This window comes from Vicugna pacos, chromosome X, assembly GCF_048564905.1.
Source record: "Vicugna pacos chromosome X, VicPac4, whole genome shotgun sequence".
Lineage (NCBI taxonomy): Eukaryota > Metazoa > Chordata > Mammalia > Artiodactyla > Camelidae > Vicugna > Vicugna pacos.
In genome coordinates, this window is record NC_133023.1 from 40,578,572 (window position 1) to 40,593,695 (window position 15,124).

Below are 15,124 nucleotides of genomic sequence, written 5' to 3' on the forward strand. Positions count from 1 at the left end.
ATCCAGCGAGAATGCAGGCAAACACTCCATGGAGGCATGCAGGCTAGGATCAAGGCAGTAGGAGGGGAGCCTGTATGGTTGCCATAGGGGTGAGTTCCAACCAATGGGCCCACCCAGCCACCAGAGCACCACCTGGACATGTGCAAAGACATATGTGCGCACATGGAAAAACAGAAAGGGTTTGCAGAGAGAGCAGTCACCGCAAGAAAATATTTCACATGGCCATTGTAACAGGCAAGTGGACAAGCCCCCAGGACCTAGTTTTCATCTTAAGAAGCCAACTAGAAGAGACCTCCTGAAGTCACAAGTTGCATTTGGCAGGGATTGGGGGAGAAACACCACCAAGTCTGGCTGTCCTGACCCCTCTCCTCATCTCCCTGAGAGTATTTCTTTCATTCATTCATTCATTCATTCATTCATTCATTCCCTAGCATCAACAGTGTCTCTGCTAGTCAGAGAAAAACATTCCCAAACTCCCTGAAGAGGTGAACTTCCTCGAATCCTTTGTAGATCCCAGGCCATTCACAAAAAAAGCTTATCTCAGTTAAATACTGTAGTTGCTCAAGATGCACGAAGAGAAGGAGAACTGAACAAGACAACTCGGAACAAGAATCTTTGGCCAATGAGAAAATGTAAACCTCTAAGGAGACCTGATTGAGTCCAGGAAAAAAATGTATTAGAGTAAAGAATTGGAGGATCTTTCTTGGTGGTGCTCATGTTTGTTCTGAAATAATTTAGTCTAGCCTGTATTGAGGTTTCAAGAGTTTTCAGTAGAATCCTAAATGTGAGTTCTCCTTCTAGCTTTCAAGGACTATAGTTGAGATCCTGATGATGTTGGAGGATCATCGTCTTTTGCTTCATCTTCATGATGTCTGCGACGCCACAAATTTCCTTTAGGAATAAAAAGCAAGCATGGAAATAATGAGGTTAATACATTGCCAGATGCCCAAATGTATGGACCCTAAAGAGAGCAAACAAAGAGTCCTAAAGGAGACACACTGGTTTGTTCCTATTGTACCAACCATCTCTGAACCATCTTTGAAAATCAGCTGATACCATGTGAGTCAAACACAAATGGGATGAGTTCTCAGAACCTGGTAATCCATGAAAACTGCTATTGACCCCTTCAGAGTCTTCAGAAAGGCTCTCAAACACCATGGTCTCCCGACTGGCAGATTCTTAGGGACTCAAACCAGTTGGACCAAACCTGAGAAAACACACCTTGGTCCAGGAGATTCTCTCTTGGCATCTGTGCAAACCCTTGGTTCCTCAAAAACAAAACAAACTGCCACCCTCCATCCCTTTCCCCCATGTCCACCATTGTTATATCTCTCAAGCTGCCAGGTTGTCTAGGCCCAGAATTTGGGAGAGACCATTGATCTCAGAATTGGCATAACTGACAAGTCAAAGGGAACCTTCTTTGGAGCCCCACTGACATTTAAGTCCAGTTCTGAAGAAGGGATGGAGCCAAAATTCAAATAAGGAAATATATTTTGCATTTCCAGGGACTTATTGTAACAGATAAGGAATAAAAGTGTTTAGATAGGTCATGGGACCTGTTCCTGACCCTGTAGGTGCCCATCACTGACACCTCCAACCCATCTCAAATAATAACTGCTTTCTGGAGCAGGACCAAGAGCTTGTAGTTCTATTTGACTGGGAGAGAGATCTAGGTATGACTATTTTGCCATACTTTACCAACTGGGGAAAGGAATGGGTCAAGCAGAAAGGTAACTGACTGTTCTCATTCTTCTCTTCAGTTGTTTATATTGCAGAGACTACCCGGCAAGGTCACCTCTCAGGTTCTCCCTGTGTCAGTGTCCACATCACTTTCTTTTTTTTTTTTACATTTTTATTGATTCATAATCATTTTACAGTGTTGTGTCAAATTCCAGTGTTCAGTACAATTTTTCAGTCATACATGGACATATACACACTCATTGTCACATTTCACATCACTTTCTAATGCACATCCATCCAAGAGACTACTTGGCACTGCCTAAAGCTGGCTCCCAGCTGGACTCCTCCTCCATCACCATCATATCTATGAACATTTCTAATGGGAGCTTCTGGTCTTTGGGAGGTACCCAGGCTGCTGGGGAAGTCTTCATGACCTCTATGCCTGTGGGGGAAACTTACCAATAAAACCCTGGATGCCTTGGCCGGATTTAGGCTTCTCTTCCTCTTCTGGCTTCTTCTTCCCCAATTTGGGGAACTTAACTTTCAGTCTGAGGCTTCTACTGTCAGAGTCTAAAGATTTTTCCTGGCAAATCACAGCAAGAGGAAGGTCAAAATGTTAGCTGCCTAATATTCAGAAACAATTCCTAGAGGCCTGGCAAGGTGGGGAACAAGGGTGGCTGCAGGAAGCAAGCAGATCTACTATCTATCCAGGTGTGAAAGACAACCCTGATCCCTAGTTCTATGCCATAGAAGGCATCTGATCTTTACCAAGATCCTACCCTGTGCTGGGTGCTTTGCTAGATGCTTTTAATAAATGCTCACAACCTGGCAAGGTGCTATTATCATACCCGATGAGGAAGCAGAGGCTCAGAGAGGTAAAATATTTCACCTGAGGTCATGTAGCTAGGGATTGGAAGGGTGAGATTTTGAGGGCCACTTCGATGAGTTAGGAAAAAGCAGCCCTTCCTTCAGCAATATGGTTTGGTAAGCCCCAGCTCACTCCCTTGGCCAAATACAGGGAAGCATCTGCCTCCCAGGCCACCTGCTTCCCTGTCTGGAATGCAAAGAGAGTTCTCTGCACATGACTCTTAACGATGAATGCAGGTTCTCTGCCATACAGATCGTGTAGGCTCCCTAATTCTAGCTCAGCTTCCTAATCCTTCCTAAGTGTTGCTTGTTTTACTACTGCTCTCAGGAAAACATAATTCTAAGATTAACTTTGTTGCCAGAAAGTTCATCCAAACACATACTGAGAAATCTTGGGGTTTTCTTTTCTTGAAGATTAGTTATACCTATGATCCTCTCCTTTAGGAGAGTGTAAACCTGTCCTCCTCCTCTTCCTGCTGAATCCCACTTACCCTCCCTCCTCTAGGTTATGTACACTGACCGTCAGAATTGCCTTTCAGAAGAAACCTAAAGGAAGGACACAGGACCTTCCCTTTCGGCCCAAGCCTTGAAAAGCCCAATGAATAACCGACTCTTCTCCTGATTTTCCCCAACAAAGTGGAGCTGAATCTTCTGTGGCCTTAAGGTGAGCAAGTTTGGTGTCAGATGAATGAGCAACATCTTCCTGTCTTCCTGTTGATCCTCACTTTAGAGCCTTAATTCCTTTAGAGCCTCACTTCTTCATCTTTATGGAAATACTGAAGTCCAGGAAAGAGATTACGCCCAGGCCAGGCAGACTCACATGCTGAGACTTCAGGGCATGGACTGTTTTCTCTTATTTCTCTCAAAATCCAGTCCATTTGCCTAGGTCAGGAGCTTGGTGCAGGATAGCTGAACTGAGTAATAATAGAATGGGGGATTCTATAAGAATTTGCTTCCTTTTCTGCATAACCACATGTTTTCCTTCCCCAGAGGGCTATTGATCAAGAGCAGCAAAGGCATATGAGAAAGTTATTAAATCCTTTAAGACCTGAATTTGCTAATGGCTTTTTCTCTTAAATGGGAGCCTAATTGCTGCACTAGTCCAAACATGCCTATATGGCTTGCTCACATGCATAGAACTGGTGTATGGAGCCAGAAAACAGGTATAGTGAGTAGGAGAACCAGAGATTCCTACAGGATGAAGTGAACAGTTAGTTCCATGGTGGAGCCATTTAAAGAAAACCCCTGTGGGATCATTAAGGGAGACATTTACCTAGTGATAGGTGGATATCTTTGGATCATTTTATTTATGAAGTCATCTGAGGGAAGCACTTGGAATTGTCAAAAAATGACAACATCCTCATAGCTATATTTTAGCCACTGCTGCCATGCTTAATTTTGTTTTAAGCCACACACCTGCTAGGGGAAGGGACTGAGAAAGCCTGCTTTCCTCCCAGAGTAAGAGGGACAGGAAACAGCCAGGAGAGGTGACATTTGGAAGATTTAACCACCAGTATGGCCTGGGCACTAACCATTTACAACAGATGTTGGCTGTAAACAACTGGTATGGACCATAATAGTAGGTACCAGATGCAATTCAGTCCTGGCAGCAAGGGAGCAAGGGAGGGGAATGGCAGCCAGGAGAACAGCACAGAAAAAAGACCAATCTTGCTCATTCTCTCCTTGTCTTCTGCCACAGAGTGTTTTTTCTTTCTGGTTCTTTCCCCCATGGTCATCTAGTTTTTCAGTGTGCTTTCTGCCTTGTCCTGTCAACCTCTGGTGAAGAGATGGGAGGAGGAGGCTCCATTAAGCTCAAGCTGAAAGCCACTTCTGGATTCCCTCTGCTACATCAGTCACTGTGTCCTGGCCCACACTGGAAGGCAAGACCCCAAGGAAGAATCCCTTTTCCCCTTTATTTCCCAATCCACAGGTGACATACCTCCGGAATAAGGACTGAATTCATCCAGTCAATCTCGGATAGCTTTTCAAACTCCTTATTCATGGCATCCAGGGAAGTTTGCAGTATGGTCTCATCCTCAGCACTTCTTAGCTGGTGAAGACAGGAAAAAGAGTGAGTGTCCAACACCTAGCACATTGCCTTCATAGACTCTTGCCTTCTACCCAACTCCCAGTCCCTGCTAGTGGCCATGAGACCACAGGGTGCCAACTTGTGTCACCTTTGGCCCAGGGGGTCCCTGGAAAGTATAGCCAGATCTTTACTTTCTCAATAGGGAGGGAGATCCAGGAAACGCCCAGATAGGGATGCTTTTCTTGGAGCTGGGCATGCTCACAGTTTGGTAAGCAGAGAGGCCTTTGACCAGTGTCAATGAACGCTGAGTTGTACCCCTACAGCTTAGGGTGTAGGACAGGGTCCTATCCTTGACTCTCAAGTTCCTGGAGGCCTCTTAGCATCCCCCTAATAACAGCTACCAGTTTGGGAGCACATATTATATGCCAGACACTGTGGATACATGATTTCATTCTGTCTTCCCAATAACTTGATAACACCTTGCAAAGTACTACTCTTCTCACTTTATAGGTGAGAAAGCAGACTCAAAGAAGTTTAGTGCTCAAGATCACATGGCTAGATAGAAACCCAGATCTACTTAACGCTATAGCCTGCCATCTAATACCACATCGTCCCAGAAAGGATATATGGGGTGGCCAGATGCTGGGGCGGATCTTTGTTACGCAGTCACCATAATTTAAAGACTGCTTTGTGAAGGAAGGAGAGAGTTAGAGAGAGATTGGCTCAGATTTTCCCTTCCTGGCAAAGTGGGTCTGCCTCACCAGGCTGTGCTTTTAGCCGCTAGCTATTCACTCTTAGTAATGAAGAAATGAGTTCCAGATGGCTTGTCCCACAGGTTCAAAAAACAAAGCTTAAGCATCCCCTATTAACCCCGGGCACCCACAGGATTAACTCTGGACGGTCTATGGGAGATTTAAAAATAGATTCTTCTGGGACCATCTCCAACTCAGAACCAACTTCTAGACCAACAACATAGGTGAGATAGTTTATGTTCTATTAAATAGTGAGCTGAGAGAACAGATGCATGCTGATATCATCAGCCCTGACGTGCTTTGCAGCCCACCTAACTTGGCTTCCACTCTCCTCCTTGGCATGAACTCTACTTTCAATCTGGTACTTATGTGGCTTCTTGCTGTGCATGGGCCAGCCTTATGTGAAACCTTGCCAACTGCCACAAATGGGTGGCAGGTGAGTGAGTGGGGGATGGGATTGGAAGTTACGACCAAGCAGCATGGGAGATGAGTGAGAAACAAGTCATGCCGACAGATCATCTCTTGCTTTTGCTTTATGACTAATGATTTAGGGCAGTCCAGAGTATCCCAGATGCACAGTACATGTGTGTGCACATGGTGGTGGGATGGGGAACAGTGGTGTCAGGTAGAAATGGCCATCACTTCAAGATAAGGGGGAGAGGGCCAGGGAGGACATAGGGGCATACTTACCAGCAATGCTCAAGAGGGATTTGGTAGTGAAACCCAAGCCACAGAGAAGAGGAATTGGGGGCCTTAGAAAATGATTCCTAATCATAACAGGAGAGGAATAAAGTGGCTTCCCAGTGACTTCCTATTTGGCATCTAGGGACTCAGGCTCCAAAAAATAGTATACTGGGTGGGCTTGAGTCTCATGCTCTATTCTCCTGTCCTTCTGGCTCCAGTAGAGACCTTGTCCAGGACTCTTCTCTGAGATTAATGTGCAGACTGACTCAGAGGTCTCTGTTGTTCATTTCCTGGTTCCCGTCCTAACACATCACTAAGTGTGTTTGCCAAAATAAGGGAGGTAGGAGTTACTGGGTGGGATTTTCACCAGAAGGCTATATCCCTCTCCCAACACTGAACTCCTTATTGTCTTCCTTCTTCAAGGGGAAGGATAATAACATTCAAATGAAAGAAGCCTTATGTCCATGCCACCTCTATGCTATGACCTTGGAGACACATGGTCATTCTTACTTAGTTGCCATTTGCACCCAGGTTTCACTGGGATGTGTGTAGGTGTGTGGGGGTCCTTACCAGGTTCTATATTAAGTGTGGTATGTGCTCAGTTTGGGTTGTTAGCTGGTACAAACCCATTTTCATGAGCCCATGAGTCTGAAGAAAGCCAGAGTGGCAACGAGAGGCCAAGCTCCCATAATTCCTGCTGCCCAAATTGGCAAGGCTATTGAATTCTGCCTATATATAATTGGTACTTCTGTTGCTGTCACAGAAGACTGAAAGACTCTAGCTTGGGGCTCAGATGCTGGGATAGCCTGGCCTTATTGCTTGAGCCACTCTGCCACCTGTGCAGTGTGCCAATTAGATGTGCAAATGGAAAAGGAGAAGTGGATGTACTTCTTACAAAACCAACTCAGAAGCCCCTCTTCAAATAAACTTTAATTAGATGAGAGGCAGTAACAACACCTTCCTCAGGGCCTTAGCAGTGAACTTCAAAGTGGGGTGGTCATGATCAGTTGGCTCATTAGAGCACAGTCACCAAGTGTGCCTATGGGCTCTGCATTATGAGAAACATGCAACTCTTCTTGTAGCTCTAAAACTGAGCCTCAGTCCATTTTCTCTATACACTGAAAAAAAAATCTACCATCTATCAAGCTGCTAGGCAGAGCTAGGCACTCAACAATACAGTAGTTTGCTCACAACAACAACCTGGAGAGGCAGAGATTACAATTCCTGTTTTGTAGATAAGAAACTGAGACCCAGAGAAGTGAAGTTACTTCACATAGCTACTGTTATGCATTCATTTGTGTCCCCTCCAAAAAGATATCTTGAACTCCTAACCCCTTAGTACCTTCGAATGTGACCTTATATTGAAATAGGGTCATTGCCGATGTAATTAGTTATTAAGATGAAGTCACTGGCCTGGTCTGGACCCTGGAGTAGGATAGGCCCTGATCCAGTATGACTGGTGACCTTTAAGATGATGGCCATGTGAAGACAGAGACAGGGAGAGAACCATGTGAATGTGGAGGATTAGAGTAATGCATGTATAAGCCAAGGAACACACCATAGATTGCCAGCAAGTCACTGGAAGCTAGGAAGAGGCAAGGAAGGATTTTCCCTACAGGTTTCAGAGGGAACATGGCCCTACTGACATCTTGATTTCAGCCTTCTAAGCCTACAGACCTGTGAGACAATCCATTTCTGTTGTTCTAAGTCACCCAGGTTTTAGCGCTCTGCTACAACAGCCTTAGGAAATTAGCTAGAGGCAGATTTGGGATTTGAACCCAGAGACCCCCCAACTTTCCCCACTATTCCATATTGTCTTCCCACATGGTGAAAGAGATAGGTGGAAACTTGGGAGATGCAGAGCAGCTCCAAAGGGCTCACCCTTTTCTCCTGAAGCTGTATTCGGTATGGCGAGAACACCCTGCTTCTGTTCTGCCTGATCTAGACCCAGGAGACATTTGCCAAAGGAAAGTGAGAGACTTTGCTTCAAGGATATGGTAGTCTCTGTGGATTAGCATAACCTATGAGGTGACAGAGTCAATGACAACCCTGGGTGAGGATGACACAGCAGGGACTGCCAGGTAAACACATGGCCAAAATGCTCCTACCTGTCTCCCAATACCCTAGAACCAAGCACAGACTGTGACCATCTTCAGATATGATACTTTGCCCTCCCTTTTTCCAACCCCCTCCACTCACCAAGTTTTCATCCAGGAAAGCTTTGGTGTCATCGTAGAGCCCTTTAAGACTAAATGTAACATCTACTGCGTCATTTCTGCTTAGAGTCTGAGAGGAGAAGAAAGGAAGAGAAAGGAAGGGAAAGGACAAAGACAGAGGAGTTGTTGGTTAGTCAGCATGCAGCTGGCTTCTCTGTGGCAAGGTAGGAGCAGGCTAGTAGGATGTGGCCGCAGGTGAAAAAGTAACACTCAAAATATAGCACAACTAGTAGTACGACATGGGCACCAAGCAGTCAGAATGGATGCCAGCTGTCAACTTCTGGTACAGCTGCATTGGTGTGTCCTGTCTCATGGCATAGCACAAGATGGCATTTGGCACCATTGATTGAGTATTGCGGGTATAAGGAAATAGGAGATATGCAAACCAGAGAGTAAGTTTGAGGCCACTGGTTGCCACTAGGCTAAAGCCACCTTTCCCATGGTAGGTGGAGTTAGGCCTAACCATCTCTCTTCATGAAACTCCAGGCCTCCTCCAACTAAGATCTGGCCCCAAATAAATAGGTAACCAACATTTCAGGAGGCCCTAACCCTGAATGTGGCCCTTTTGTATCGTTTGCCTTGCATTAAAGTTACTTTTTAAAAGCATCACTTAAATTGTCTGCCAGGGGGTTAAAGTCATGAGATGGTACATTTTACATCAAGTATCCTAATCTAGACCTTTCCCTCGAGAGGGAAACCAAGGCAGCCTGGAGCTCAGGTTTCAATGACAAATGTCATCTTAACAGGTTATACAGTGATCCACCTGGGATGAGGAAAGGCCAAAGTCAAGTTTCTCTCCATTCATAAGACTATTTCTCCCCTGAGGCCAGTGTGGTAGGAAGCTCTCAGGCTGGTGAGATGTGCTATGGGATTCTTCCAGTCGCCACTCTGGACCTGTAACAAGTCAAGGAATACCTAACCTTCCCCTCTACTCTATCCATCAGTTTCCTGCCATACCATTTGCCCAGTTTCTCCACCCAGTCTCCAACCCCACTCCGTTCCCTTCTGTCCCCTTTCCTATCTAGTTTGACTCCTTTCTTCATCTGCTGCTTCCCTACTTACCTCAATGGGACTGCAGAAAGCTGCACCTGCCTCATTGCTACTGTCTTGGTTGTAAAATGTATCGTTCAGGATGTTAGCACTGGCATTCACAGAATCCATGAGGACAGACACATGCTGGTGGACCTTGCTCAGGTCAGTAAGTCTGTAATAAAGCAGGGCCAGATAAATGAGTCTAGAGTTCTGAAGGACTTCTGGCCTCAGATGATGGTGAGGGTTGGGATTAAGGGTAAAAAGGAAAGCCCTGGGTACCCCAATTGTATTCTTTACTCCCTCCTCTTCTTTCTACTCATTTCGAGGTAACCACTGATGCCAGAAGATGTTCATCCTCTTCTCTGGGCATTCACTTTTTCCACCCTTGTCTCACCTGAATTAGATACTGGGTGCTTTAGGAGAGTGAGAGGCCAGAATAGAGGCAGGTGGCTGACTCCAGGGACTCTAAGGCCCTCCTGATGTTTAAGGACAAGGATAAGCATGTTTAATCCTGTTGGCTCTGGGGCAGCAGGAGGGGTTCAAAATTCATCTTTGGGCCTAATGGGAGAGATCCAAGCTGGCTTACTGCTGACCACAAAGACTATTTCCTGCCTGGATTGTCAGGGCCCCTGTCATCTTCAGAGCTCTGGGCAAGACTCCTTCCTGAGGCCAGGCTCTGCCGTACCCAATAGACACAAGTTGGCTTCTTCTGCCTATCCCCTCTTGGGATGGGATTCCCAGCCCTGTATCTGGGTCAGTCCACTTACCTGCTGATGAGGCTTTCTGCAAGCTGAACTAAGTACTGCATCTGGGCATACTCCTCATCAGAGAGGATTTCTTGAGATTCCTGGGAGTCCAGCTGCGGTTGAGAGGCAGCTTGGATTTCAGCATGCTTGCACTCCCACATTTTCATGGAGTTCTCGAAATCCTGGAGATGGAGACAGTGGCAGAGCCTAATGATCACTGTAGCTAAGAGGGCATGTGACAGATCTGTCTGTGAGTCTGATATTTGCCGGTACAGTGGGTAAAGGGGAAAGAGGGCCCCATCCATTCCTCCATACACCCATCTCCACAACTATCCACCTAGTCAACATTTTATTCAATGTCTCTTTCATGCTAAGCACTTTCAGTTTTTGTTGCCATTGTTGCTGTTACTCTGCTAAGTCTTGGGACAATATACTGGAATCAGATAGATGTCTGCCTTCCAGAAGCTGCTATATGAAGTATATAATACTGTATGATCCTATGTGACCCTATCATATGATCTGATATGAAGATCGGTAAGACAGTGGAGTGCCTTTCATGGTCCCTTCTTTGCCAATAGGCAATATGTTCTGATGGATTTTAGAGCCAGACATATCTAGTTTAATTTTGAATTGTGCTTCTGTGATTTACTAGTTGTGTGACCTTTAGCAAGGTATTTAACCTCTCTGGTCCTCGTTTTCCTCACCTGTAAAATGGGAATAAGTATATCTACCTCATAGGATTATTGAAGAGGACCTACTTGAGAGAAGGCATGTAAAATGCCCAATGCAAAGTAGGCAGTTTATAAGCTAGACATCCCCTCCCTCCTCTATTGCTGTTTCTATGAACCATCCATGGGTCAGAGAGGAAGAATGCCTCCAAGCATTGAGCATCTGATCAATAATGGTTCCTTTTTAGCTTTAGGTAGTTTAGTTGAAGTGGGTGACATTTGTGAATGCAGTATTTTAAGAAGCCTTAGAGGAATCTAAAGGTCATATTCAATAAAGAATCTCTTGTGGAGGGAGCAGATTACTCCATAACCACCTGAGGCCTTTAGCTCTCTGTGCAGTGGAGGGAGGAGGACAACACTGTCTGAATCCACAGGAGGGGAGTTCCTTGTCTCAAGCTCTAAGACAGTGGTTTGCAAATATCAATATATATCAGAACATCTCAGGGAGCATGTCTGCAAATGCAAGTTCCCAGGAACTACCCATCCCCATTCTGATTCAGTGGGTCTGTGTGGGGCCTAGGAATGTGCATTGTAACAAGCACCCAAGGTGACTCTAAGTGTCATGCAGACCTCTCTTTGAGGAATTCTGCTTGACTAGAAGTATTCAGTCCCACAGTGATAGCTGTAGATGAGACAATGTAGGAGCCCAAGAGGAGCCTTCCCCTTCTTACCCGATCTCTTGTTAGCATCTGGGTGGCATTCTTGTATCTAATCTTGATAAGGCCCGGCCTCTGAACCCAGGCCTCCCCATCCACCTGCACTGGGATACCTTCTTCACCATCGATGGTTATCATCACTTCACGGCACTGCCAGAGAAGAGGAGAAGGGAGAATGGGGAAGTGGTGAGGGGAATGATATAACCACTATAGCCCAATCTGATAAACTCATTGCCTAAATGTATATCTGAACAGGACCGGTGAAAATATGAATCAGATTATCCCAGGGAGGAAACATGCTTCCTATGGGCTTTTTGCTCCTTCTGCCCTTACTACCTCTGTTTCCAACCTCAGCCAGCACCTGGCTGCCTACCAGATAACCTGCTACTGCCACCCTGCCACTCTTAGATGCTGCTTCCCCAGGGTTGTAGCCACAGAACTCAAACCCTTTTATTTTGTTTTATTTTATTTTTTTGGATTTTTAATTTCACTTACTGTATTTTTCAGTCCTAGAATTTCTTTTTGGTTCATTTAAAATAGTTTAGTATCTAGTTTTATATTGAAATTTTATATATCTGTTGAATTTTTAATAATAAAATTCCTATTCAAATTTTCAATATTCAATTTTTTATCTCCCTGAACATAAAGTAACAATTATTTGAATTCTCATTTTATAATTCTAATATCTGGCCTTTGTGAATATATTATATTTCTATTTCATCTGCTGATTCTTTTTTTTTGTCCTTTCTTTTTTAAAAATTTTTATTGAGGTAGTCAGTTTACAATGTTGTGTCAATTTCTGGTGTACAGCACAATGCTTCAGTCATGCATGAATATACATATATTCATTTTCATATTCTTTTTCACCATGAGCTACTACAAGATGTTGAATATGTTTCCCTGTGCTATACAGTATAAACTTGTTTATCTAGTCCACATATACCAGTCAGTATCTGCAAATCTCGAACTCCCAGTTTATCCCTTTCCACCCCCTCCCCCCTGGCAACTACAAGTCGGTATTCTATGGCTGTGAGTCTGTTTCTGTTTTACATACAAGTTAAACCCTTTCTGGTGCCCACCCACCCTATGCCTACCTGGGCGATGCGATGATGATGGAGGTTGATGATCCGGGACATTGCCATCTGTACGGAACCAAAGATTGCCACTACCTCCAGTTTCCCATCATCCATTGCAGGAGCCTCATATTCCTGAGGAGGAAGAACTGTGTCACACATCTCACCCTGGAGAAACTACACCTTGTCGATCGCAAGCAGGTATGCTTTGAAAGCTCCTGGTGAGAATGTTTCTAGTTCATGGAGAGTAGAGAAACTACATATTAAAAGAGGAAAGAGGGCCCCATCTATTTGTCCATATACCCATCTCCACACCTATCCATCTAGCCAACATTTTATTCAATGTCTCATACTAAGCACTTTCAGTTTTGGTTGTGATTGTTGCTGTTACTATTCTAAGTCATGGGACAACATACTGGAATCAGAAAGATGTCTGCCTTCCCGAAAAGCTCTTACATGAAGTATATATACTATATAATACTATGTGATCATACTATATGATCCTATCATATGATCCTATATGAAGATCAGGAAGCCAATCTTGGATAAGGGCACTGAGATCAAAACTCAATTCCTTTTGAGATCACAGCTCTTAGCTGGTTCCCTTGCTGTCCAGCATAGCATCATAAATCCCCCAAGGTCTGTCTCATTGGCCCCATGGCCTTCTTAGGTGAGCTCAGAGGAAAGGAGCCATGGCCAATTCCCCAAAAAACTTTATTGACAGACCTCCTTGGAGAAAAGAACATGGCCTGGGTAACCTTTCAAGGATCTATCAGGACAGAGGAGTAGAAAATTCAAAGTCCAGGCAACACCTAAGAATTGACCTGATCCTGGAGTTTTTGGTTGATTCTGGGGTGGTAACTGCCTTTAAAAAAAGAAAAGACTGATCAGACAGCTGCTGCTAATGACAGTGCCCAGCCCATCTCCTCCTTCCCCCTACAGTTCAGCTCTCCTTTCTTATAGACTTAGAGGGGTCAAGCCTTTCTCCCTCCCTGTTCCATACTCACTGTGGTTGCCGTGCTGCTTCCCCAAAAGTTGACGCCTCCAGCATAGCTGGTAATGTTGAGCACTACAATGCCTTGCAGGTTTGGCAAGGAGATGGCTTCTCCGTCACACTGAAAGGAAAGAGTAGCCTGTATTGTCTGGCTTTTCAGATACCAATGGGAAGGAACATGTATAGAGCTGGGGGAAGGGCTCTGTCTCCTCTTCTTGCTATCATTTTTTTATCCATAAAGTAGAAATCTATCTTCCTGCCTTCCTCCCATGAGCTGTGCGTGAGGATCAGAGTTAAAGCTTGGGAAGCACTAAGGTTATAGAGGAAAGTTGATTCCTGAGGTCATGATATTTCCTTTTTTTCATGCCCAGGAAGGATCACCCTCTTTTCCACTAACCTCCAGGTGGACTCGTTCTTCCAGTTTCCTGTAAGAGCGCTGGAAAAGTTCCTTGCTTCCCAGAAGGCCATACCACATCTTGTTTTTAAGGCGGCTACTATAGGGAGATAAGGGTAGAGAAAGGTAGTCAGAGGGTAAGCAATATAAAGATAAATGGATGAAGAAAAGTAAGAGGAGACACCATCTTATTTCTTAAGTGCCTTCTCATAGAGAGGAGTCATGTTGAATGGTAACTGAACACAAGAGGGAATGCTAGGATAGTGTAACTGATAATCTCATGCAAACACCTGCTGCAGTGGGTCCCCTTGAGCCCTCAGCATCTTGTTGATTTGTCACTTTTACTTGCTGCTGATATTGGTTCCAACTTGGAAGAGACAGGCTATATTTAGAAAGTAAGGCTCATAAAAAGCTATAAGCATAACTGGCTGGTACACACCGGGTACCCCAGCAAGTGCCACTCTGGGAGCTCAAGACTTCAGTGGCTTGGAATCAATTTCATTTGAAACATGTGAATCTTAGACAGTGATTTCTTTGAAGTATAACTTTTCTGGCAGAGTAGAGGGATTTCCCAAGATCAAACACTTCATTCAGTGATATAGAGTAGACTGAAGCTTACTAGGCAGACTATAAAGGAGGAGCCAGTGGAGAGAATATGGGACAGACAAGGATATCAGGAGACTTATGGTGGAGGTGGGAAGGCCAGGGTCCTGCTGACTGTAGAGTCTCTGATGAAAACAAGCAGGGCACTTACAATCACTGGAAAGGCTGGATAGAGTTTACTATGAGCTTTTAAAGTAGAGCCACAGAAATGAGCCACCACAGGGCATGAATTTTGGATGTAAGAAGGCTAGCACAAAATTATTTGGACTCTGCTTTAAACCATAAGTTCTTGGGCATTTTAGTTTCCTTAACTATAAAAATAGGAGTTTAGTTATATGGAAATGCAAAATACCTAGAACAACAAAGACAATTTTGAAAAAAGAACAGATTGACAGAGCCAGCATTTGATTCCAGGTAGTCTAGCTCTTGAGTTGGAGGCTGGGTACAGCTCAGTGGTAGAGTGCATGCTTAGCATGCACAAGGTCCTGGGTTCAATCCCCAGTACCTCAATTAAAAAAAAACTTACTATAAAGCTACAGTTATCAAGACAGTGTGGTACTTGCATAGTAGACCAATGGAACAGAAGTGAGAGTGTAGAAAAACCCTTACATTTATGGCCAACTGGTTTTCAACAAAGGTGCCAACACAATTCATTGTGGGAAGGGATAGT

The 15,124-nt window shown here is 44.5% G+C and overlaps 1 protein-coding gene across 1 annotated transcript in view; it reads right to left on the minus strand.

Moving 5' to 3' along the window:
* Positions 1-811: 811 nt before the first annotated feature.
* DGKK (diacylglycerol kinase kappa) overlaps positions 812-15,124 on the minus strand; it is a 141,631-nt gene continuing 127,318 nt past the window's right edge. The window contains exons 19-28 of the mRNA XM_072956510.1: positions 13,855-13,951; positions 13,471-13,578; positions 12,485-12,598; positions 11,406-11,540; positions 10,028-10,188; positions 9,291-9,432; positions 8,212-8,298; positions 4,487-4,597; positions 2,140-2,263; positions 812-891 (exon numbers count right to left, since the gene is read on the minus strand). Of these exons, the coding sequence (XP_072812611.1) occupies positions 812-891; positions 2,140-2,263; positions 4,487-4,597; positions 8,212-8,298; positions 9,291-9,432; positions 10,028-10,188; positions 11,406-11,540; positions 12,485-12,598; positions 13,471-13,578; positions 13,855-13,951 (1,159 nt within the window). The remainder of the gene's footprint in view (positions 892-2,139; positions 2,264-4,486; positions 4,598-8,211; positions 8,299-9,290; positions 9,433-10,027; positions 10,189-11,405; positions 11,541-12,484; positions 12,599-13,470; positions 13,579-13,854; positions 13,952-15,124) is intronic.